Source organism: Otolemur garnettii, unplaced genomic scaffold (genome assembly GCF_000181295.1).
Source record: "Otolemur garnettii isolate 467f Iridium unplaced genomic scaffold, OtoGar3 scaffold00049, whole genome shotgun sequence".
Lineage (NCBI taxonomy): Eukaryota > Metazoa > Chordata > Mammalia > Primates > Galagidae > Otolemur > Otolemur garnettii.
In genome coordinates this window covers 7,544,976-7,568,768 of record NW_003852444.1, presented here as the reverse complement: position 1 = coordinate 7,568,768, position 23,793 = coordinate 7,544,976, and the positions used below count along the sequence as shown (strand labels likewise).

Sequence of the window (23,793 nt, the reverse complement as noted above, 5' to 3'; positions counted from 1 at the left end):
CCTTAAAAGTCTTCTAGCTTTGTGGATTCAACACCCCCCACACACACACAAACACATCCCACAACCTCTACCCATCATTGGTCCTCTTACGGTCTCCACAGTTTTGCCTTCTCCTGGATTTCGCATGGATTCACAGAGTATATATTACTTTCATATTGTCTTCTTTCACTCAGCATTATGTGTTTAAAGCTCTTTTCATGTGTTTAAAGCTCTTTCAAATGAGCTTAGTAGCGCATTTCTTTTTAACACTGAATGATACTGCATGTCTTCATGTACTGCAATTTGTTTATACACTCACCTGCTGAAAGACGTCTAGGTTGCTTCCAAATTTTGGCAATTATGAATAAACCTGCCACCAATGTCTACTTTCAGGTTTTTGTCTTGGGTATATTTTCAACTTCTTTGGGTAAATACTTAGAAGTTTATGGTCCTTGCTGGATCACATGGGAAGAGTACATTTGGTTTTGTAAGAGGCTGCCAAGCTGCCTTCCAGAGTGGCTGTGTCATTATTTATCCCCGTCAGAAATGAATGAGAATTCCTGTGGGTCCACATCCTCCCCAGCATCTGGGGTTCCCAGTGTTCTCAATTATGGCCATTCTAATAGACATGTAATGGTGTCTCATTGCTGCTTTAACTGGTTTCCCTGATGACATATGATGTGAAGCACCCTTCCATATGCTAACTTGCTGTCTATATATCTTTTCTGATGAGATATCTCTTAAGATCTTTGACCCATTGGTTAATGAGGTTGTTTGTTTACTTATTGTTGAATTTTAAGAGGTCCATGTATGTTTGGGGTAACTGTCCTTTCTCAGTTTGTGGCTTCACTTTCATTCTCTCTATACTGTCTTCCACAAAGGAGTTTTTAATTTTAATGAACTTCAGGTAATTAAGTATTGCTTTCCTAGATTATGCTTTTGGTGTTATAGTTAAAGTCATACGATACCCAAAGATGTATAAGTTTTTCTCCTCTGTGGCTTTCTAGATGCTTTGTAGTTTTATATTTTATATTATATTTAGATCTACGGTCCATTTCAAGTTAATTTTTGTGAGGGTGTAAGGCCTGTGTCTAGAGTTTTCTGCTTTTCTGTTTTCTTTTTTGTATGTGGATATCCAGTTGTTCTAACACCATTTGTTCAAAAGACCATACAGTAGAACCTCCATGGTTGACCACCACCCCACATTGACCACCTCCTTAAGTTGACCTAATTTTCACAGTATGGACATGCACTACATGTACATATCAGTACAGGTGGGCTAATTCCTTACATTGACCACCTCTGTATGTTGACCATTTTGTTATGGTTTCTTGAGACTGGTCAACATATGAGGTTTCTACTGTATTTGCCCCATTACATTGCCTTTTCTCCTTTATCAAAAATGAGTATATTTATGTGGGTCTATTTCTGGGCTCTCTATTATGTTCCATTTATCTTTTCTTTTGCCAATTCCACACTGGCTTGATTGCTATAGCTTTACACATATGTAATTTTTATAACTGGTTTTGGAATTGGTTCCATATTATCCCGGTTCAGAAAGTTGCCAGGGTTGGGGTAAAAGTCTTAGCTACCATCTAGATGTGAGAAAGGAGGTACATTTTCTCATAGATACTTAAACAGATTAAAAGTTTTCTCCTCGATTTCCTCCTCATATTGAAATCTACCTTCTGTCATATCTACCAGATAGAATTCTATGCATAATCAATTTTCAATGATTATATGTGAGTGAACTTAACAAACATTCTCTGTATCATGTATATATGAGTGAACTTAACAAACATTCTCTGTATCATGGAGTCCAATCTATAGTTGCTAGTTCCTATGTCTTAGATTCAGGGTTATTATACCTACATCTCCCCGCTCTTTAGGACTGCAGGTCTTTCCTTAGGCTTTGTTGCTCAGAGTCACTTCTCTTTTAATACATGAGATTCTATTCCCAGGCTTATGTGAGGTGTCAGTCTCCCACATTTCTGGGAAAGTAAACCTTTGTCTTGACAGGTGCATGTACTCTGAATTTTAGTTTTTAACTTGATCCACAGTAAAATTTTCTCCCAGAGATTCCAGTGCAGGCTCTTTCTTTATGAGGAATAATATGCCCAATTTTCCAATTTGTGGACAGATTATTATTATTTTTACTATTTTCCACATTTTTTTTTTCTTTCTCTTTCCTACCAGGTTTTTAGCAACATGAATGCAGGGTCTGGATCTTACCTATCAAGAGTTTATCTCCAGCACCTAATGCCTGGAATATAGTAAGTGCTTAATAAATTTATACATGAATACATTAATACATTTTATAGATATACTACTTAGATGCTCTCAGGTCACAACAATCCTTTAGAAAGTCTTAGTTAGAAAGGTAGATAAGTAATGTCAAATCAAACATCAGATACTGAGATGAAAAAAATACAATTAATCTGGACTGCCATATTAGGATATTTCTATTTACTTTAGCTTGAAGAGACCAACAGAAGACCAAAAACAGTTTGTTAAGCTATACTTGCTATTCTAGATCAAGTTTATTCAATTTGTCAGGAAGACAGTACACGTTCTACTTTAAGACATGGTTTAATGTATTAAAATTTGCTATTTTTAAAAATTTGTTTGAATTTTAGAAACTTGTATCTCCTCTGGGAAGAATGGTTCAGTATTCTCTAATTCAGTATTCTCTCATACAGCATTCATGTTGATTTTATAGAGCATAATTACCATCAATAATAGGGATCAATTGTCTACATATATACCTAAAGAGATTTATCTAAAGAAATTGAATCATGCAATTATGGGGAATGGTAAGTATGGAATCTTTACGGAAGGCCAGGCGGCTAGGAACTAAGGCAGGAGTGAATGATATAGTGTTGAAGTAGGATTTCTTTCTGAGCTGATACTAGTTTTCATCTGATGGATAAGACCCTGTATTACTGTGAGCCATCTCATTTATTTAAATTATATTATTGCAAGCCATCTCATTTACTTAATTCAAACAGATTGTAGATATTAACCACACCTACACAATATCTTCATAGCAACACCTGATTTCTTTTTGATTAAAAGACGTAAAATTAACAATTACAGTCATATAGTCATGACAAATATTGGTGAGCTTATAGTAATTCACTGAGTAGTGATTTTATTTACAGAAGTTATAGCTGTACCTTCCCATGGAGAGAGAGAATGAGTGTATGAGAGAGTAGACACACATACTCTTACCTCAACAAGTGAAAAGTCTGCATGATCAGGACTAAAAGGTGTGCTTGAGTCTCCTTTGTTTTAAGAGTGAGCACCAGCACTTACTAGCAGGCAATGGAATACTTATTTAATATGTCTTAATTAGCAAGGATAAAAATAGTATAACCCTTGACATTGGGTCTACTCTTTTTAAATATTCAAAAATATTAGCTTTTCTAAGTGCTAACAACCTGGGGGCTGTGGGAAGAGCAGCTGTGGGTAGTGCCCATGAGCAGACTCCCTTGAAAGTGAACACACTGTCCCATGACAGCCATTCAGAGACATGCCGGAGATGGCCAGTGACGAGAAAGCCAACAACTTTAGCCCAGTGGCTTTCCGCTTGTGATGAAAATAAGCCCAGGTTAGGAAGAATATAGGAATGTGGATAAGTACATGGTTTCAACTTTATTTCATCAATATAAGAAAAGCTTTCAAATACTTTGGCCTTGGAATTCATTCCGAAAGTCTATGATCAAAGAAATACAATCCCAAAGCAAAGGAAAAAAGTAAGATAGTGAAAAACACAGATCTCCAAAGCTTTCTGTACTTGATTTTTTTTCCCCCAAAGAAAGAAACACTTATGAATTCAGTCCACATAGAGGTCATAGGCACCAACTGAAATGTTTTAAAAATCCAGTCGATTAGCTCATATATACAATGCTAAGATAAATGGGGAGTTTTGTTTAAAGGTTGCTGGCCTGCGCGTGATGATTGCAATGCCATGTAAATGCAAAATAAAAAATTGTGAAAGGTGAAATGAAGGCTTTACTATTCCCAGTGCTCTCTCTGGCTCTCGGAGTGGACCTGCACCCATGCTCCAACCCTTCCTGACCTCCATATCACAAAGTGACAGACCTTGGGGAGCAGGAGGGGACGTTTTAAAGTAAAAAGAAATCTGTCATTTTTATAGTCAGAAATGTCAGAGCTCAGGCATCAGTGGTGATTCAGTAATGTATTGTGTACGCAGGCTTGCTGACACTTAGTGGTTATCCCACATGAGCTTATTTTTGAGTTGCATTGTAATCTAATCATCCATCTCGTGTCATGGCGTGAAACATATTTCCACCTCGCATTTTACTTGCTGGGCCACACACTCCATAAGCCACATCAATTCTTCATTTGATACAGAGTTATTTATTTTATTAAAGAATATTCACTTTTTAAAGTGCCTTCTGCTCCTTTCCAATGAAGAAACAGATTTAGCATTATTATTTTTTTTCAAGTAATTGTCATAATCCTTAGGTTATTTTTCAAGCTTTCCATGATGGAAGCAAATAGATTCAATACTTCACATATGCACATTAAAAATTTAAAAGTATCCTAAATATTGTGACAAATATTAGCTTCTGAGTGAGACTAGATTCTATATCATCTCAGCTGAATACAGATGGAGTTGGTTTATTATGGAAGAGAGACAGTGCAGGCTTATTTGTAGTATTCATCCTCTTGGAAAACTTTCAATTCTCCAGGGATAAATATGGAAGCAAGAGAGCAGCCATAAAGTCATTGCAACACTTCTTATTCAGAGGTGAGGAGGTGTAATAAGAAGTAATGCTTCCATAAAATCATACTTATATATTTATTTAAGTCCATCTCATTCCAAAAGATCGACTTAAAATAAATATATAAGTATGATTTTATGGAAGCATTACTTCTTATTACAAGTCAATTATTAATACATGGAAAGTGCCTAAATATAAAATAATAGCCTTTCCATGTTAGCATATCCTGCATATAACACGTAGAGGTAGCCAAATTACAAAATTAAGAATTTTATATTATTAACATATCCCCCATATTCTTTGTGAATTATATGCATATGCACAAATCACCCTTAGAAATGCAATGGCAAAAAGATTTCATTTGTTGTGTAACTAAAAAGAGGTAAAGTCCATCTTAGAAACATGCACACGAATATGCATACATAAACAGATTTATTAAAAATTTCTTGTTCAATATTTTGGAACAAACTATAAGATGTCACAGAGGGACAAGAGAGGAAGCTGGAATTCTTGTAAAATATTCCTTGGTGTGATTATTTGACACTATGAAGGTGTTTTTCCCTAAATTAATTTACAGCATCCAATGATAATTTCATAAAGACAGAGGTATCCACGAAACATTCTAAAGTTTATATAAAAAGCTTGAAAAGTTTATATAATAAATATAATTAAAAATGAAACACTAGTAAATGATAATTGATAAAGGCTCTAATGGTAATTAGAACCTTTAATTATATAGTAAAATTATAACAGGAAAAATAATGTTCCCAGGGAACATTATTCCCTGCAATAATGTTGACAGGGTGCAACATGGTGCAATGTAGACAGAAAATGGTGCAAAAGTAGACAGAAAAAAACAATAGAATAGAATGGAAAACCCAGAACCAGAACAGAATATGTGGGAGTATGTAGTAGATCATAGAACCACCTTTCAAATTTATGGAGAAAGTATGAATTGACTGATATGTGTTTCTTGGGTGATTTTTAAACTATTTGACAGAAAACAATATTAGATCTCTTCACATCTTATTCTAAGTCCATATAAATGACAATTGAGTATAAAATGTACAAATTAGTTAAATAAAGTTATCATTACACATGTACCTCTTTAAGAGGGAGAAAATCATTATGAATGATGCCATGAAGTTAAATATCGATGCATATAAAATACATCACAAAATTCCCTGCAAAAAGACAAAAGACAAATTTTAAAACCTGCCAATTGGCAATCACATGAAAGATATGAAAATTCACATATCAATAAAGTGATACCTAAAACTTCAAATAGGATATTTTATTTATCTGATTTGCAAAGCTTTCTAAATTCTAATTCTTATTTTTATTACTAGCTACAGGAAAATAACACTACCATCAATTACGATTAATAAAAGCAAGTGTATGCAACTTTAGTCAAAAACTATATATAAATTAATTTAGGAATTAGGAATAATATAATTTAGTTAGGAATTTATCCTAAGAATATAATCAGAAAAATGCAAAAAAAAAATAATTCATGTACAACAAAGTTTTCTGCACCATTATTTATTAGACTAAAAAACTGGAAATAGCTTAAGTGTCACAAATAGAAGATTATGTAATAAAATTACAGAATGGCCACAAAACTAAATATCATGTACCTACAGAAATGATGCATTAGAAGATTATGTAATGTCATAGAAAAATGTGCACGATTATCTTTATCTGAAAATGTTATAACCCAGGAAAGCCAAAGGTCATAACAAGTGGGCCTACAGGCCAGCACTGTCCTCAGACAGGTGTTGTTTCATTCATGGCTTTGAGCCAAGATTTAAAATTTGAAAGGGAACACATGCAATTTGGAATTTCTAGTGTTTCTTTACACTCTTGGACATGCAACAACTCTCTGCTCTCACTCCCACCTTGGCTGGAGCTGGGTGGGAGTCGCCAACAGCTTCTCTGCACGTTCTTGCGTTCACCTCTCCAAGGCCTGCCTGCCACACTGTGTACAAAAGCTCCTCTTCGCCAGGTTCTTTCTTTTGAGCTTTCAATTCCCTGGCTGAGCCCATTCAGATAATGCACTGATATATACGCTGCAACGTAAACCATTCAGATATAATGTGTGCTTGTGGGGGTGTGTGTTGCATGGTGTTGTATGTGTGTAGCAAGAGAAGTTTTCAACCATAGTAAAATTTCACAGGTGCCTCTGACCCTGCTATATCAGGTCTTTGACAACAGAAAACAGATCAGTCCTGCTCACTGTTTTTTTCCCCTAAAGTTAGCTGGAAGAAAATTATCTGTGAATGAGCAGGTATAGTGGGTATCTCTGGTGGGTCAGGTACAAATGATCTAATATCTGTTTTCATTTGGTTTCTATCTCCAGTGTTCTCATTTGAGAATCAGACAAAGCAATTCACAGTACCTTTTTTTTTTTAATTTTTTAATGTCCAAAGGTAGAATGAAGTTGTGAGCAGAGCAAATATAAACAAATCTCATGTATTTTTTATATTAAAAAAAACTACGATTTTTATTTTAGAGTTAATGTAGTTATCCTTGGCACTGAATTCTGTCCTATAAAATGAAACATAACGCTGGACAGGGGCCCATTTATTCTTGTCTGATCTTGGGAATTTTGTTTAGATTTCAGCTTCCAAGAGACATTGTCAGAATACCCTTCCTTGCCCTTTGCAAATTGTTGCATAGCGTAGAAACAGTTTCCTGGAGGCTTTCCTTAATTTCCCTTCCTCCTTGCACAGCTATGCAGGCTGTAAAACAAGCATATAAGTCTTTGGATGACTCTCCCCACTTTGCCCACTACCTAAGTTCAGGATGAAATCACTGGCACAGAGGTGTCAGTTAATTGAGGAATCAGACAGCCAGCGTGACTGGACTGGGTGAGAAAACACCCTTATCCCAAGGACAAACCTTTACTATGACATTTGTCAGAAAACACAAACGAACTTGCTGAGTAAATCGCTTTCTTTCTCTGATCTATGGTCTCTTGCTCTTGCAAAACTCACATTTTAATGGGTTAGTAGGTAAATATGGATCTAGATTGAGAGAATTAGTCCAAGCTTGTTTGTTTTCAATATTGAGAGTGAAAAACAGATTCAGATAGCAATTTGAATCTAATTTTCAAGTGTGCATGGATGAAGGGTCACAGAAGGGAGCCGAGATGTACCAGGATGTTGGGGGTTGTAAGAATGGAGATGGTGACAAAACCATCTGACACAAAACAGAAGCCTCTTCAGGAAGGCCAGCAGGGCTCTAAATTCAAGAGAGAGGGAACTGTCCACAAGGCACAGCATTTAGGAGATGCAGATCTAAGGGAGAAGTGAGTGACACCATCTCCGACCTCTCAGTCAGCTGCCTATGGATCCTAAGAGAATTACGTAAAATTAGAATCCTAAGACTCTTTCAAAGCTGAAAATGATGTTACAGTCAGACGTCCTCACTGCCACAGAGGACAAAAATGAAACTCAGAGAGGTTAAATAGCATCTCTGGAAAGAGAGTACAGATATTTTAATATCACAGGCCCCTTCCCCCTCCATGAGTTCAGACCAACTGTGCTGTTTTAAACCAAATAGAGCAAGGTGAGTCACGGAGGAGCTTCAGATGTGGGCAGTGTGTCTGCCGTCAATCTGCCTGAATTCCTGAAGAAATCACTACATTGCATAATTAATCAATTTGCCTCTGAGATGAAACAGATTCAGATAAAACCCCTCTCAGGTAGCACCCCAAAAGTCTCAGAGTAAGAAACATAACATGTACATACAATGGCTCAGGAGGAGAAGACAACCAGCTCCCACTTAGGGAGGAGAACCAAAACAGGGGGGTTGTAGGAAAGTAAAAGCGGTATCACACCCTGAAATTACAGGGAAGACCTCACTTACACGAACGGACCATTGGGGACTGAGGTTTATTTCCCACAGTAGATTGACTTGGTTTAGCCATTAAATGGGGCGATGAACACTATTGCCAATTCATAGCCCCCTTTTCTTCCCACCTGTTTTATTTGCCTTTTACCACATAATCTAAAAATGGAAATCACTAGAGTCATCATTAATAATGCTGTTTATTATTTATCATGCTTCCAAAGGGCATTAATAGTTAAACAGAAGCCATACAGAGCTTTGCTCCGGATAGCCAGAATCCCTTACAGTTTGTTCTGTGTATACAATAAATAGACCGAGCAGGTAGCCTGAGCTGGCGTCCCAGCCCTTCACAGGCTCCCACTGTCTGGCAACCACGGACCTGAGTCTATTATAGATAATGTTCACGAACAGGAACCAACTATTAGCAAGTTTGTTTATCATAAACTTGTATAGAGCCAAGTCATAACAGTGATTATTTGAGTGCAAGAGGTTGTGATTTCATAAAAATCTGTTACTGAATGGGGTAGAGCAGAGCTATACAATTCATTTGAGCTTATGAAATTAAAAAATATGTTTTCTGAACAACAGAAAGTATTGAAAAAAAAAACCCTCAAATAGAGGAGTGGTGATATTTATGTATCTACTGCCAAGCTAGCCAGAGCTAACTTGAATCCTTTATTTGAGCCTATTAATAAAGACTGAGAAGTCTGGAGTAGGGTCAGGGGGCTTGCTTTAAATCCCTTTGTGAGTATTATTCTGTTTAATTATGGAAGTCGATATACTCTTCTGGACAGGCCAGGTGTCATCACAAGATAAGCAATGTGAAAATTTACTATTGGAGAATTTAAGAAACTTACTAAAACTTAAGTGGGCTTATGTGCCCAGAGTGGAGTTTGGGGTTTCAAAGCCTTGCTACTAATACTCAGATAAGTCACAACCATAAGGTCAGTACACAGCCTTCTGACTTCAAGATGGTTCTTTCTTAAATGCCAAAGGAGGCAAGAAAAGCTTCATCTTTCTCTGCTGCATCTTTTGTTAGTTTAATTTGTTTTTATTTTTTTGAGACAGAGTCTCACTCTGTCACCCTGGGTAACATGTCATGACATTAGGCAACCTCACACTCTTGAGCTCAAGATTCTCTTGCTTTAGCCTCCTGAATAGCTGGGACTACAGATGTACCACCACCCCCAGTTAACTTTTTTTTGTCTATTTTTGGCAGAAACAGGGTCTCATTCTTGCTCAGGATGGCCAAGCAATTCATCCACCTCAGCCTCTCAGAGTGTTGGATTATAGGTGTGAGCCACAGTGCCCAGCCAAGTTTGGATTCAGTCGAGGGGTACACTTGGGGATCTGGAGGGCCACATGGGGGCAGGTCCCTGCCACCCCCCGTGAGTTGCCAATTATATAATAGCTTCTGACTCTAATGGCCTTCACTGCTAGGAAGCTCCCAGGAAGTTCCTTCTTGAGTCCTCTGCCATACTCCACCTTCCTCCTCCTTAACAGATAACCTTGAAAAAGATTTCTAAATGCCCTGTGTCTTAGTATCTCCAAAGTTAACTGCATCTACTGTTGTGCTGAACCCCTTCCTTTCCATTTGCAGGATTAACTCCAAGGCCACTGTCTCCCCACATCCCCGGGGTACCATTCTCACTGGTTTCCTACAGCTCCTGCCGCACCAGTGATAACTGTGGCTCTTACAGCTCACACACCAGTGTCTCATTTTGCTTTGTTTTCTTTTCTTTTCAGCTTAAGTTTTTCATAACTCAACCTCAGTCAAGAAAGAAAAGAGAAGCAACTGACTCAAGTCTTTTAAAAGGCTTTTCTTAATCTACCTTCCATTCAATCACCTTTCTGCTTTTTCATCCATCCCAGTCCCCAGCACTACGATGCCTGTGACGGACACTATCTTCTGTGGTTTCTTAGTCTCTGCTTCACATCTTTGATATACTTTTTCTAAGGCAATTCATAATTTTCCAACTCATTTAACCTTAATGTATGAAAATACCATTTGAGTTCTATAAATCCATTGAGTCTTTTAAAGTAACCATTTAAGGGTTTGTTTTTGTTGCAGAAGGAATGTACAGTTCACACAAAAAAGCTATAGGGTCATTGTTAAAAACTTGGTTATGGAGCTCGGGATCTTATTTAAAGAGAAATTAAACTTTATCCCAGTGGTTGCCAATCTTTATTTTAAAGAGGAGCTCGGAAATGTGAGGACGTACTGGGCATTGCGCCAAACATAATGGAAAATCTCCCCAGCCCACTTGGCCATCCCTGCCCCTGCGATGTCTGCTTTTGGTCTTTCTGTGGTCTGGCTACTCCCTCCTCCCCGCTTAGACAGGGCTGCACCCACTGTGACTTACTCGTTTAGCTCTTGTTTAAGGAGGTCAGCTTTGTGCACAGTCATTTGTTATTTTAATAACAATACCAAAAAGAAAAAAAAAAAAAAACACTGAGCAAAGTGGGTTAAGCTGTCACCTTTGAGCTTTACAGGGGCCTTTGAAAGCAACCAAACAAGGGAAGAGCCAGAGGCAGGCTGCTCACAAGTTACATTCCTAAATGCAGACACAGAGCTGAGGGTGTTTTCTCATGAAGAGCAGAGACTAAGAGGCAGCTACAAATGAGACTGTCCTTGGAACAGTTTGGCTAAATATACCCTGCCCATCAGTCGGAGTGCAGACTGTTGAGGAACATGTAGATCTCAGCCCAGAGAGGGTCTGCTCAGCAGGCTGTGGTGGGCCATCTGATCCCCAAAGGACTATCCACCCAGTACATCCACAACCCTTTTCCTGCGATTAGAGGTCAGCCCTGGCCTAGTTATGGCCCTTGAATTCTACAATGATGAGGCTGTGTCTGCTGCCTGTGAAATAACATTAACACATAAACATTTTGTAGTCACTATGTCTTAAGTCTCAGCCTTGGTAGTGATGACAGAAGAGTAACGTAAGGTGAAAGACTGGGGACTCATCCTCCTGTGGTGGTTCCTCAAACAACCTACGCCACCTCCTATGGATACACTCCTTCCAGGGAGGGTGGATGACAGAAAGAGTGAAGTTAGACAGAACGTAAGGATCTGGATAAACAAACGGAGTGAAGTTATCAAGGGAAATACGAGTGAGCGAGAAAAGGCATGAGGCAAGTTCTTCAAGAAAACTGGCATTTGGAAGAATGAAAACTTTTTTAATCATAAGAAATTTTCTTTCAAGTAGCAAAACAGTTAAAATTAAAAAAAAAATAGTTTGTCCTTTGAATACAGCCCTTTGCAGGGGTCCTCAACCTTTTTAAACAGGGGGTCAGTTCACTGTCCCTCAGATCATTGGAGGGCCAGACTGCGGGCCAGGACAAGTCACCTGCTAAGCAGGACAGGCAGCACAACACCCGGCGGGCAGTATAACTGTCCTGGGGGGGCTGCATGAAGCCCATGGGCAGTAGTTTGAGGACACTTGCCTTAGAGTGTTATGGTAAGTGTAAGACACAAATTAATTGTCTGTATATTCTTAGACTATTTTCTAAGTCTTCACAAGTCGACATAGTGAAATTTTGCTATTTTTATATTTGTCAATAAGAAATCTCTTGGTTTCAGGATTTGCTTCAAATTTTTAAAGGATCAGAATTGTTTTTCATCCCTCAGAAGGATCATCTTTTTTCTCCAAAATAAACTGTTTTCAGAAAAAATATGTTTAGAATCATAAATAATCTGTCATGAATCTACAATCATTTTTAAAGAGGTTCACTTGTCTGTGACCCTCTTTTTGGTTATGAAGAGAATTAGTCGTTAATTTTAGATTGACATTTCTTAAAGTTTAGATTGAAAATATCATTCGGTGTGAAAAATCAGGGTACCTTAGAATGATAGCAAGACTTCTGGAATCCATAAAATGAGGAGAAGTAAATGATAACAGTGAATAGAATCAATTTGTAGAAAATAAAAAATGTTTCAAATTATATATTTTTTTATTTTCCTGGGAGAAATGCAGAAAGAAATGCTTTCTTCTTTTATTTTATTTAATGCTCTACCTATTTGTTAGAAACATTGTCAAATCATAATGAACTTAGTAATGGCGACTTCTTGCTGGGAGCTTGTGTGAATACAATGACCGAAGGAAGACCCCAGCTACCCTTGTACAGCTACAGTCCAGAATTCCTGCCAGCAGCTGCCTGAGATGCACATCCAGGCCTGGTAGGCCTTGCTTCTGTCTTCCTGAAGAGGAAGACTCCAAGAGAGATTCCGTTCCCCGGGCCTTGATAATTGGATACAGTCCAGTTTGTGAATTGCAAATTCTGTTTGCATAGCATGTTCTCATACTGTACTGATACCTCCTGAGAAATTTCCCTTAGATGATAACCATTTTAGAACAAAGATACTCTTTCTTCTTATACATGTTATTATGCTTTCTTCCTTAACGAACAGATTTGGTGTGTGCATGCTCACAAGTACACACACACACACACACACACACACGCACGTGCGCGCCCAACAGTGAGGTGAGAGAACCCAGGGCACTATCTCTCAGCTTCCTGGCTCCTTCCATCTTGCGGACTTCCAGGGAGTGGAGACTGACACACAGAACCCTGCCCCACCTGTTCTCTTGGAGGCCAGCGGTGTGGGTTTCTATCCCAGGAGACAGTAGCTGCTAAGATTGCTCTGCTGCTGGTAGTCTGACTGTGCTTCAAGGAAAAAAGCATCCTGTCAGCAGATTTACAAACAAGTGCTAATCTGTTTACTTTATACTGGAAAATTGTCCTTTATCACACGTTACGAGCATACAGAAATTGTATTTAAATAAATCTATAGGTGAAGTGCTCACCATTTAGCTGCTTTGACTGAATGGCACAGGGAAGAGGAGGAGATGGAGGCAGATAAATTGTGCTGAAGATACTGAAGGGCCAGGATGGTGTGAATCAAGAAGGGAAGTGGCGTTTCTATTGTAGCTTTCACACTGGGCTCAGTCAACATGCAACTCGCCCCCCCCCCCGGGAAAGGTAAAAATTAGGGCTTTATAACTATAGATCGGTCTGAATGAGAGATATGATATTTCAAAGTGTTTGGGGAGTCTGCAGGTGAGGAGATATTTAAATATTAAAATAGGTTCAAAAGAATAGCAATAGAAGAGGGAAGTGGAGAAGTTTGAGGGAGAGAGGATGAAGGCAGACTGTGGTGATTTATCTTAGCAAACATTCAATTATACTTTGATTCCCCTGAGGTTATCACACACACAAAAAAATGGGTTTATTTTCAGGTAGATAGGAGCATTGAGTGCCCTGATTTACCACAAACATCTTCATTCTCTCCCACCATCTTCCTTCATTTTAACTCCAAATTAGTGTTGTGGATACGAAAAGCTTTGCTGAGTTGTTGCAGCTTTTTATGTTTCCTCATCTCAGTTGCCATTCGATCGTTTGGTTAAAGACTTTAATCTTCTTCGTGCTCTCATTTCTCAAGTTTTAGTGGGAGAATACCGTGGTCATTTTGGTCGGTTCTAGAAATAGGCTGCAATCAGACTCTGGGGAAACAATCATTTTGTCTTTCAATTGGAAACAATATAAATAGTTGCTGCCCATTCCTCTCTACACTTCATTACTATTTTATTTTTAAAGCTTCATTGAATTGGGAATGAATCATAAGTTTATGAAGCTAGTGTCATTTCTGTCATTGAAAAGTTAGAGGAATCAAGAGTTAGGCTTATGGAGATGAATTAATTTCTCCAGACTCTATATTTACATTCTGGGGATTGCTTCTAAAAGAACAGTGGTCCTACAAAGCTTACACCTATAGGAATATGCATTTTTAAGAGTGATGACAAATGAAATTGTATCTATAGAATAGAATCCTCTTGTCTTTGCTTTTCATATCAATGTATCTTTTAATGAGAAGAGCATCATATGGATCGATTAACTTTTCTTTTCTTTCCATAAGCAACGCAGCCTTAAGTGTAAAAGACATATTTACAACAAATATATATTTCTAAGTACAACTAAGTGACCTTGCCTCTACTTAGCTGTCCCAAGATGTGTTATCTGTATATTCGTTTTCTTTATACTCATGAGAAGAAATTTCACTTCCATGGGTACCTCTTAATCTTTTCATAACTTCTAATCCCATTTATTCTTATCCCAACACTCCTGGTCTCCTCTTCAGCTTCTCTGTGCTCCTCGACTGATTTCCAGTCCTGTCCACAAGGCCGTCCTCGACCCACTCTGCAGAGCTCCTGTTGCCCCCTGCTCTGTCTCGGCTTCCACCGGATGGCACGTGCACCATGGAAAAGCATCCCTGAAGGGATACATTGTTTGGAATGGCTCAGCTTCCCTAGAACAACAGCTTTCACTCCAGAATTTTCTATCAGCTTTCTAACAAGCCTCATTTCCTCTGCAAATTTGATTCGCATTTCTAATTCAAAGCAATGAATTAAATAATTTAGCATTATTAAACCAGCAGCCTGCCAACTTTAGGAAAACACAAAACAAAATTTTAAAAAGCTGACTATACACATTTCCAGCTTCTCAAGACAGTTAAGATAGACACACAGATTCAAATGCAGCTGCCTAATCATAGGCAGCTTTCAGCAGCTCCCCGGGAGCTGCTTCCATTTCCCTTTCCTCCTCTCCCTTGTGAGAACTTCACAGCCTTTAGACAGAGGACTTCGCTGCTGCTCCCATTTGCTCTAGAACACCGAGTGTAGTCAGCACCGTTTACTAGACTATGTTCATCAATATTTGAGTTCTGGCAAATCCCTGGTACAGAAAAGAGTGGGTGCCGCAGCGCTTACTCAGACATAATTTCATTTTAAAAAGTCAAAGGGTTGGGTATTTGCAGGTGTTTATGATTGTCCAGACTTCTGTTTCTTTTGGCAGGAAGTGTGTCACATGAACAGGTAACTAAAACGTGTCAGGCTGTAGTGAGAAGGACAGTGGTCCTTGTTAAACCACTTTTACCCCCCTACCCCTTTAGGCATGGCACTTTTCTCTGGTAAGTGGTATTTAGAGTATAGTTTGAAGAGGGGAAAAGATAGCTTGGCTAACATAGAGTGGAAGTTTGTCTCAGAATTCCTAAGAATAGTGTCATGTTTGACAGGCAGCCAAAACAGCAAGCGTATTTACACCACGGGAAGGCCTTGTGTAATCCTGATGTTTTCCACTTTGGATAAAGCCATAGATTCTCCTCTGTTTGTATGGAAGTAATGATCAGATTGCTATTTCAGCTACTTTCACTCTTATATCGTTTCTTTCACATGTTCTTTTTTCCCTTTTTCTTATGAAAGTGCAACTCACATACAGGGATGGGTACAAACTTTAACGTTACAGCTGGATGAATTCAGTCTGTATTCAGTGTGGCATTCTTTTCCCAAATATTTTCCATTATGCTTATCTAGTAAAGTCTGCTGTCCTGCACTGCAATTTCCTAAATGAGGAAAACTCACACATTGCTTCCAGAATACTTTTGACGCATCTTTTCAGCTAAAGCAAAACATTCAGCGTAGATAGGTAAACGGCTAAGTTTTATGCTGTACTCTCGAACCTGTCTGTTGTCAGGTTCAATGTGCTGGTGCAGACATACGCCATCAGTAGATTACACTTTCCTGAGAAGAAGCTACAGTGCAAAATCTTGACAGCAGCTTTTAAAAGTCAGATACAAGGCAATGGTAAGGGGAAGGGAGGAAGACAGAGAGGGAAGGGGAGAGACATCCACGCAGCAAAGTCTTCCAGGCAGCCTTCTGTGTTTATTTCACCCACCCGACCAGCCTTCCTCCAAAGATTCTTAGCCTCGGCACTTGCCCTGATATTGGCCCAGAGTTGTTTTTTAAAATAACTGGAAATGTTATCAGCCATTTGTGTCTCCCACAGATTATACACATACATTCCTTTTTAACAAGAATGTATTCGATTTTGTCCAATCACCCATTCCTCCTTCACTTTCATCCCCCAGAGCCCTTGGTGGTAGATAAGGATCTACCCACAAAGGCTATTCAGTAAGAGACTTTGAAATGGAGAAGCAAGAGAGAAAGCCCCGATTTTGTAGCAAGGCCTCCACTGCTCCCTGTGGCCACTTCCCCCACCACAACTGCTGTTGTAGTGAGATTCAGGAACACATTAAAACAAACAATAAAAATAAAAGTTCTAAATATGTACCATGACTCACAGTGTGTTACATAGTTGAAAGAAAAGCCCAATTAAAGGAGAAAAACAAAAAGTGGAAATGTGCTCCATTTCTGTGTGATGTTGTCAAAGCACTCGAAGTGTGAATGTTGGTGTTGTCACTATGAGAGCTGCACTGTCTCCTGAGCTCCAGGTCAGGATCCTCCTCCATCTATCAGTAAAACTTAAAGACATTCAAGATTCATAGAGTTATTATGATATTATCTCAAACTATGTGATTATTGGCATCATGTCAACATCAAAACTGTCTACAACTAAACCTTTGTTTAGTTTTCTAAAGAGATCTTTAAAAAGATTTTGCTCCCCATAACTTCCTTAAATAAGTGTCTCCCAAATTTTCTCTTTTATTTTTTCTTTTTTGCTTTCTAGCATCATTGATGGAAGGAGTGATTGATTATTGATAATATCAAAGCCTATTCGGTATCCGTAGCAAGGCAGTTTGTATCTTAGTGTGATTAACTAAATGCTTATGAGATCTAAAAGAGAAGATAGGTAGGTCAATGGTCATCTCTCTCTTGTTAGGAAAAAAACATCATAGTTACAATGTCATTCATCACATTATTACCTGACATATTTGTTTGTAAATATATTATGTAAAAATTAAAAATAAATACGCTTAACTTTCTTTCTAATCAGTGATAAGATAGTAGACCATTTGCACATTTCATTCTGAAAGGAAAGAAATAATAATTAACCTCCCCATGTGACCACCTGCTGGCTCCTCAGTAAGTGACATTTTTCTAGTGATAGTCTGGTATTTCCCCACAGTGCTGTATTTTATCATCCTCATGTTTTTCATGTTTTTTTTAATAATAATACTTTGAACTCTAATTATCTTCTAATTATCACAGCACATACTCTGTTGCTTAGCCGTCATGTATTTGGTTGAAAGGCTACCATGAGCCTCATTACTACTCTAACAGTTGTGGGAATTTCAGACAATCCTGGTAAGGCTGATGATTCTACCTCTGCTGTTTGCTCAGGGAATGTGCTGTTTCAGAGCCTGAAGATGGACAAGGCATCTTACCATTTTCGATAATGTGTTCGACTAGGAGCAAATTAAAAATCTATAAGAAGGAATGCACTAATGTTAATATTTTAAAACAAAAGTTTTAAGAAATATGAACAATTATAAATCCAGCCCTATACGAACTCCTCTTGGTTTCCAAACTTCTTTCTTCATCTGAAATTATATTGTACAATCAAATAACTTCTCTCTCTCTGGATACCAGTTGTTACTAATCATAGATTCATTTCTTTCCTTGACTTTTAGTATTCTTCTAGAAAACTATTTTAATGAGGAAGGTTTTGTGTCCTGGTGTGGCACAGTAGAAGTAATGTGGTCCCAGGAATCAGGTCGATCTAATTTGAACCATGAATCTAACATTTGTCAGTTCTCTGATCACTGTCATCTGTAAAATTGCAAAAGACAATTTTCCTTTTCAGGGTTATTGTGACAATTAAATAACATGCAAAAAAATTCTAGCACTGGAATTATTTATAAATGGATGAATTAGCTCATTATATTTTAGATGCGCCTGCGAAAGTGCCCATCACATATCAGCCATCCTGCTGTCTTGGGCAGGGTGTGAAGAAAATCCCACTTGTTTTCGTTAATTGTCCACTTGTATCTAAATATATATCAAAATGTTTTTGTAAAAAATCATTTTATGTTGAGCTGCCATTCTCTCTGTATCAATTCCAAAAAATATATTATAGTCAATGACAGCATTGATACGAATGCTTATTTGAGAGGCTATTTATTAGTTCATACTGTGATATGTTCTTGTGATAACTGTTTGCATATTTTTAGGACAATGCTTTGAATTTTAAGTATAACATATTACCAAGTGCAGAATTCCACTTACTATTTCCATACCTTATGGTGACCATCTCCAGCCCAAATCCCTATTACTGTCCTGGACACAACAATCTTCACTCTGTTGTCTAAACCAAGGACCCAACTTGGTAGGGAGCAGAGCAGAGGAACAAATATGTAGACAAGCAGTCGCAGCTACGTGTGACTGTTCCCCTGCCAAATACTGCTTGTAGCAGCATTGGTATTTTCTCCTGCAATTTTGTCCTTTTATTGGTTTATTCATTTTTATGTCTATTCCAGAAATCTCTTGATGCTTTGGAATTTTGTATATATAAAAATGTTCAATATGCATTTAATAAGTAAATATTTTTGTAAGGTATCAAATATTGGAACTACTATGTTATACCGATTACACGTGTAAAATAGATGCCTGAGAAAAGTAATTCTCATTGGAAGAGAGTACATTATCTAATAAAACATTATTAAGTTATTTTGTTAGCATGATAATAAATACTGGTGTGAAAAAGGCTTAGATCTACCAAGAGGAAATTTGCTATTTAAAAGGCATAAAGTGGGTAGATAGCCTGAGCTCGGGAGTTCAAGACCAGCCTGAGCAAAAGTGAGACCCTAGTTTCTACTAAAAATAGAAAAACTAACTGAGCATTGTGACCTGTGCCTGTAGTCCCAGCTACTCATGAGGCTGAAGCAAGGGGATGGCGTGAGTCCAAGTGTTTGAGGTTGCTGTGAGGTATGAACCCCAGAAATCTACCCAGGGCACAGAGTAAGACTGTCAAAAAAAAAAAGAAAGAAAGAAAAGAAAAGAAATACATTCAATATTATAAGTTTTATGCTTTATTTCATAATTTTGTCCTATCATTACTTTATTTATATATATATAATATATGTATATATGTATATTTTATAAACTTTTTGATGCTTTGGAAGGGTTCATGTACAATTTGGGTGTATTTAGTTCAATTTACCAGGGTGAGACCCAGTTTAATTGATTGATGAGATGGATAGATATTCATATCTAGATATGGACACATTCAAACTGTTCCTGGACTTCAGGCTCACTGCCAGCCTGAAAGCACTTTTAGAATCCTACATTTAAAGTCTTTGTCTTTTGTTGGAGAAGTGGAGCAGGTGGGGATAGTAAACATGCTAGAGAAGGGAGATTTGAGGGGGGATAATGCCACTTAAAAGGAATAAATCTGATCTGTTTTAAAAATAATGTTAATACTTGTTAATTTTGTTCTATTTCCCCACAGGGTCAAATGTTTATTTGGCTACTTGGCTACTGATACAAGAACACAAAATGAATAACTCAACAAATTCCTCGAATAATGGCCTGGCTCTTAGCAGTCCTTATAAGACCTTTGAAGTGGTATTTATTGTCCTTGTGGCCGGATCCCTCAGTTTGGTGACCATCATTGGGAACATTCTTGTCATGGTTTCCATTAAAGTCAACCGCCACCTCCAGACCGTCAACAATTACTTTTTGTTCAGCTTGGCCTGTGCTGACCTCATCATAGGTGTTTTCTCCATGAATCTGTACACCCTATACACTGTGATTGGCTACTGGCCTTTGGGACCTGTGGTGTGTGACCTTTGGCTAGCCCTGGACTATGTAGTCAGCAACGCCTCAGTTATGAATCTGCTCATCATCAGCTTTGACAGGTACTTCTGTGTCACAAAACCTCTGACCTACCCAGTCAAGCGGACCACGAAAATGGCAGGTATGATGATTGCAGCCGCCTGGGTCCTCTCCTTCATCCTCTGGGCACCAGCCATTCTCTTCTGGCAGTTCATCGTTGGGGTGAGAACTGTGAAGGATGGAGAATGCTACATTCAGTTTTTTTCCAATGCTGCTGTCACCTTTGGCACTGCCATCGCGGCCTTCTATTTGCCAGTGGTCATCATGACCGTGCTGTATTGGCACATATCCCGAGCCAGCAAGAGCAGAATAAAGAAAGACAAGAAAGAGCCAGTGGCCAACCAAGACCCAGTTTCTCCAAGTCTGGTGCAAGGAAGGATAGTGAAGCCAAACAACAACAACATGCCCAGCAGCGACGACGGTCTGGAGCACAACAAGATCCAGAACGGCAAAGCCCCCAGAGAGGCCGGGACTGAGAACTGCATCCAGGGGGAGGAGAAGGAGAGCTCCAACGACTCCACCTCCGTCAGTGCCGTCGCCTCTAACATGAGAGATGATGAAATAACTCAGGATGAAAACACGGTTTCTACTTCCCTGGGCCATTCCAAAGATGAGAACTCTAAGCAAACATGCATCAAAATTGTCACCAAGACCCAAAAAGGTGACTCATGTACCCCGACTAATACCACCGTGGAGCTAGTTGGGTCTTCAGGCCAGAATGGGGATGAAAAGCAGAACATTGTAGCCCGTAAGATTGTGAAGATGACCAAGCAGCCTGCAAAGAAGAAGCCTCCTCCTTCCAGAGAGAAGAAAGTCACGAGGACGATCTTGGCTATTCTCTTGGCTTTCATCATCACCTGGGCCCCGTACAACGTCATGGTGCTCATTAACACCTTCTGTGCACCCTGCATTCCCAACACAGTGTGGACCATCGGTTACTGGCTGTGTTACATCAACAGCACCATCAACCCTGCCTGCTACGCACTTTGTAATGCCACCTTCAAGAAGACCTTTAAACACCTTCTCATGTGTCATTACAAGAACATAGGCGCCACAAGGTAAAACATCTTTGATAAAGAGGAAGGTAGGAAAGGATACAAGGGGTAAAAAGAGCTCCTAGTTTTAAAATCTCTGCCCTTGCACTTTATAGCCTAACTATGGAACTTGCAATTCAGGAGCCCAATAGCCGCACTCTTACCAAGCCTATGCTCCAGTTTGAGAAACTAGCACCTTGTACAACTGTCTGTTTAGGAGCAGTGGGACAATGAAAGAGATGTGTTGGAATTGTGATTCAAGGAATGATCTACGCTTTCTCATACTCTCTTGAAGAAGGGCTTCTGCGTCTACCATTTTATCAGTCTGCACAAGAAGAATAACCTCGTTCCTTTTTGTTGTTATCTCATGTGTCCATCTGAGGATGAAATGTACAGTAACATGCTTCCATGGAGACTTAAACACAAAAACAAGAAACTCTATCCAAGGAGGAAGTGAAGAAAGAAAAGTTGCACATAAAAAAAAAAATAGATACAGAAATGATCTCCAGAGTGTTAAACATGATTTATCTTTTTGTTATGGTCTTATTTGGAGGATTTCAATGTAATAAATGCTACTTTTTTCACCTTTCCTTTACCCACCATGAAGAAAAAGCAAACAAACAAAAAATCCAACTAGGTCTCACAGCATTTTTTTTTTCAATTTATGGTGTTATTTTTTGTAATTCTCTGTTCTGCATTGTTTATGGGCAATCCTGTCGGACTTTTGCTAAATGCAGCCAGAGATGCCACAAAAATGGGCGCTTCAGCCACCACCACTGTGTAGTTGCATTCTTGGGGGTATAAAAGCCTTTGGGGATTCAATTTATTTATTATCCTGTATGTGAAATGTTCCGACCAATCTGTTTTTTTTTCCTAAAGTAGGTTTTTTTTTATTTTAATAGAATACTGTACCTAAAACATAAATATGCTTGAGAAACCAAAGTCATTGTAAGATTGAGGTTTCATTGAGTTACTTAATGGTCAAGGTAGTTGGGAAAGTTTACTAAGACCAGATGAATTTTGAGATGAAAACACTAGAAGTTTGGATTCTGTTTCACCTTGAATCTGCCTGAACCAAGTATAAACTGCGAACTTTTAAAACATGAAATTCTTCCTGACTTAGTCAGCAGGAAGGGAATGTGGCATCATTCATTTGGAATCCTAAACAAGATTAACATCCCCACATAGCACCAGGAACTTCTGGGTCAGACCCATGAGTATAAGACCTTCTATCCGATACCTGCTGAAGGAAGATATTTATAATATATTCAGGTGAGGTTGTCTAATACTAGCCTATGATCCAATGAAGAGAAAAATGAAAAAAAATTCAGAATCATTTACTGAAACCATATGTTCCATATTCCTCAAATTTCCAAATCTCCCTAACATTATTTAAACTCAAAATTCTCCTATCAATAGAATTATAATAATCTTTGTGACAGAAAAACAGTGGATAACTGAACAGAGGCCAAATGAGCTCACAGAAGGATTTGGGTGGATGTTCCTTTGGTATTTCTCACCATCCAGTAGTAGACTATAAAAAAGTCATGTCAGTAGTTATCATCTAAATGGTGGCATTATACAGAATCTCATCCATATAGAGACTTTTTATTGGGTAGGCCAAAAAATATAGGATTATGCTTATTCTTATGTAGCTAGTTGTTTTTATTCCTTTTATTCTTTTCTTATACTGTATTCTGTAGTCTTCCAATCAGATTTTTAAAGATGGCCCAATCAGTAGAAATCAAATTTATAAATGCCTTTTTAAGTTTTGTATTTTGCATTTTAGATTGATGGGCTTTCTGCCATTTGTCCAGGAATACTGATGTGAGATACAGGATGAGTTTGTCAGCATCAGACCCTGGCACTTGTCAGAGTTACCTTGTATGACTTGGCTCGTTGATGACACCTTCATGATGTGAAGAATTGAAAAAAAAAAGCACAATGGAAAAAACAACAAAAAAGTTAATAAGACGCAAATCACCAATGATAGTTGTACTTATCCTTTATACAGATAATTATTTTTTAAACAACTTCAATCACTTTTTGTCCTCCCCAAATCTTCCACATATAACCATACAACATTAGTTTATATAGATGATTTTACTCCACAATTAAGTTAATGTAAACGTTTACGTTTCAACTCTGTATTTACATTTACATTTTTCTTCAAATCATTGAGTAAATTGATTGGAAGATACATCAAACCAATGGGCTCCTTGGTTTTCAGAAAACAACATAATTGGCTAAATATTTCATTTTTAACTTATATTATGATGAAGTAAATTTGGCTACAGTTAGGATGAACCATTGGATTCAAGGATTTTGAATTCAGGGTCTTTTGTCTTTTTTTTTTTCTCTGACAATCCAGCTCCCCATGAATCAAACTGTCTTTTTTATTCTCTATTGCCCATGTGTTCTTCCTTTTCTTCCTTGTGTTTTTGATCTTTGCCACCACAGCCTTATTGAGAAAGAAACTGCAAGGTAATGAAAGGAATTGGAAGACTGACGCGCCATGGGAACTTTGTCAAACACATCAGAAAAATG

At 38.2% G+C, this 23,793-nt stretch overlaps 1 protein-coding gene across 4 annotated transcripts in view; it reads left to right on the top strand.

The window, feature by feature from the left end:
• CHRM2 (cholinergic receptor muscarinic 2) overlaps nt 1-22,015 on the top strand; it is a 123,424-nt gene extending 101,409 nt beyond the window's left edge. For 2 of the 4 annotated variants that reach the window (XM_012806248.1, XM_003791593.2), the window contains exons 3-4: nt 2,176-2,252; nt 19,827-22,015. In XM_012806248.1, the coding sequence (XP_012661702.1) occupies nt 19,874-21,274 (1,401 nt within the window). In that variant the 5' untranslated portion in view covers nt 2,176-2,252; nt 19,827-19,873 and the 3' untranslated portion in view covers nt 21,275-22,015. The remainder of the gene's footprint in view (nt 1-2,175; nt 2,253-19,826) is intronic. The other 2 variants (XM_012806249.1, XM_012806250.1) reach the window with 2 other exon arrangements.
• Nucleotides 22,016-23,793: the final 1,778 nt, after the last annotated feature.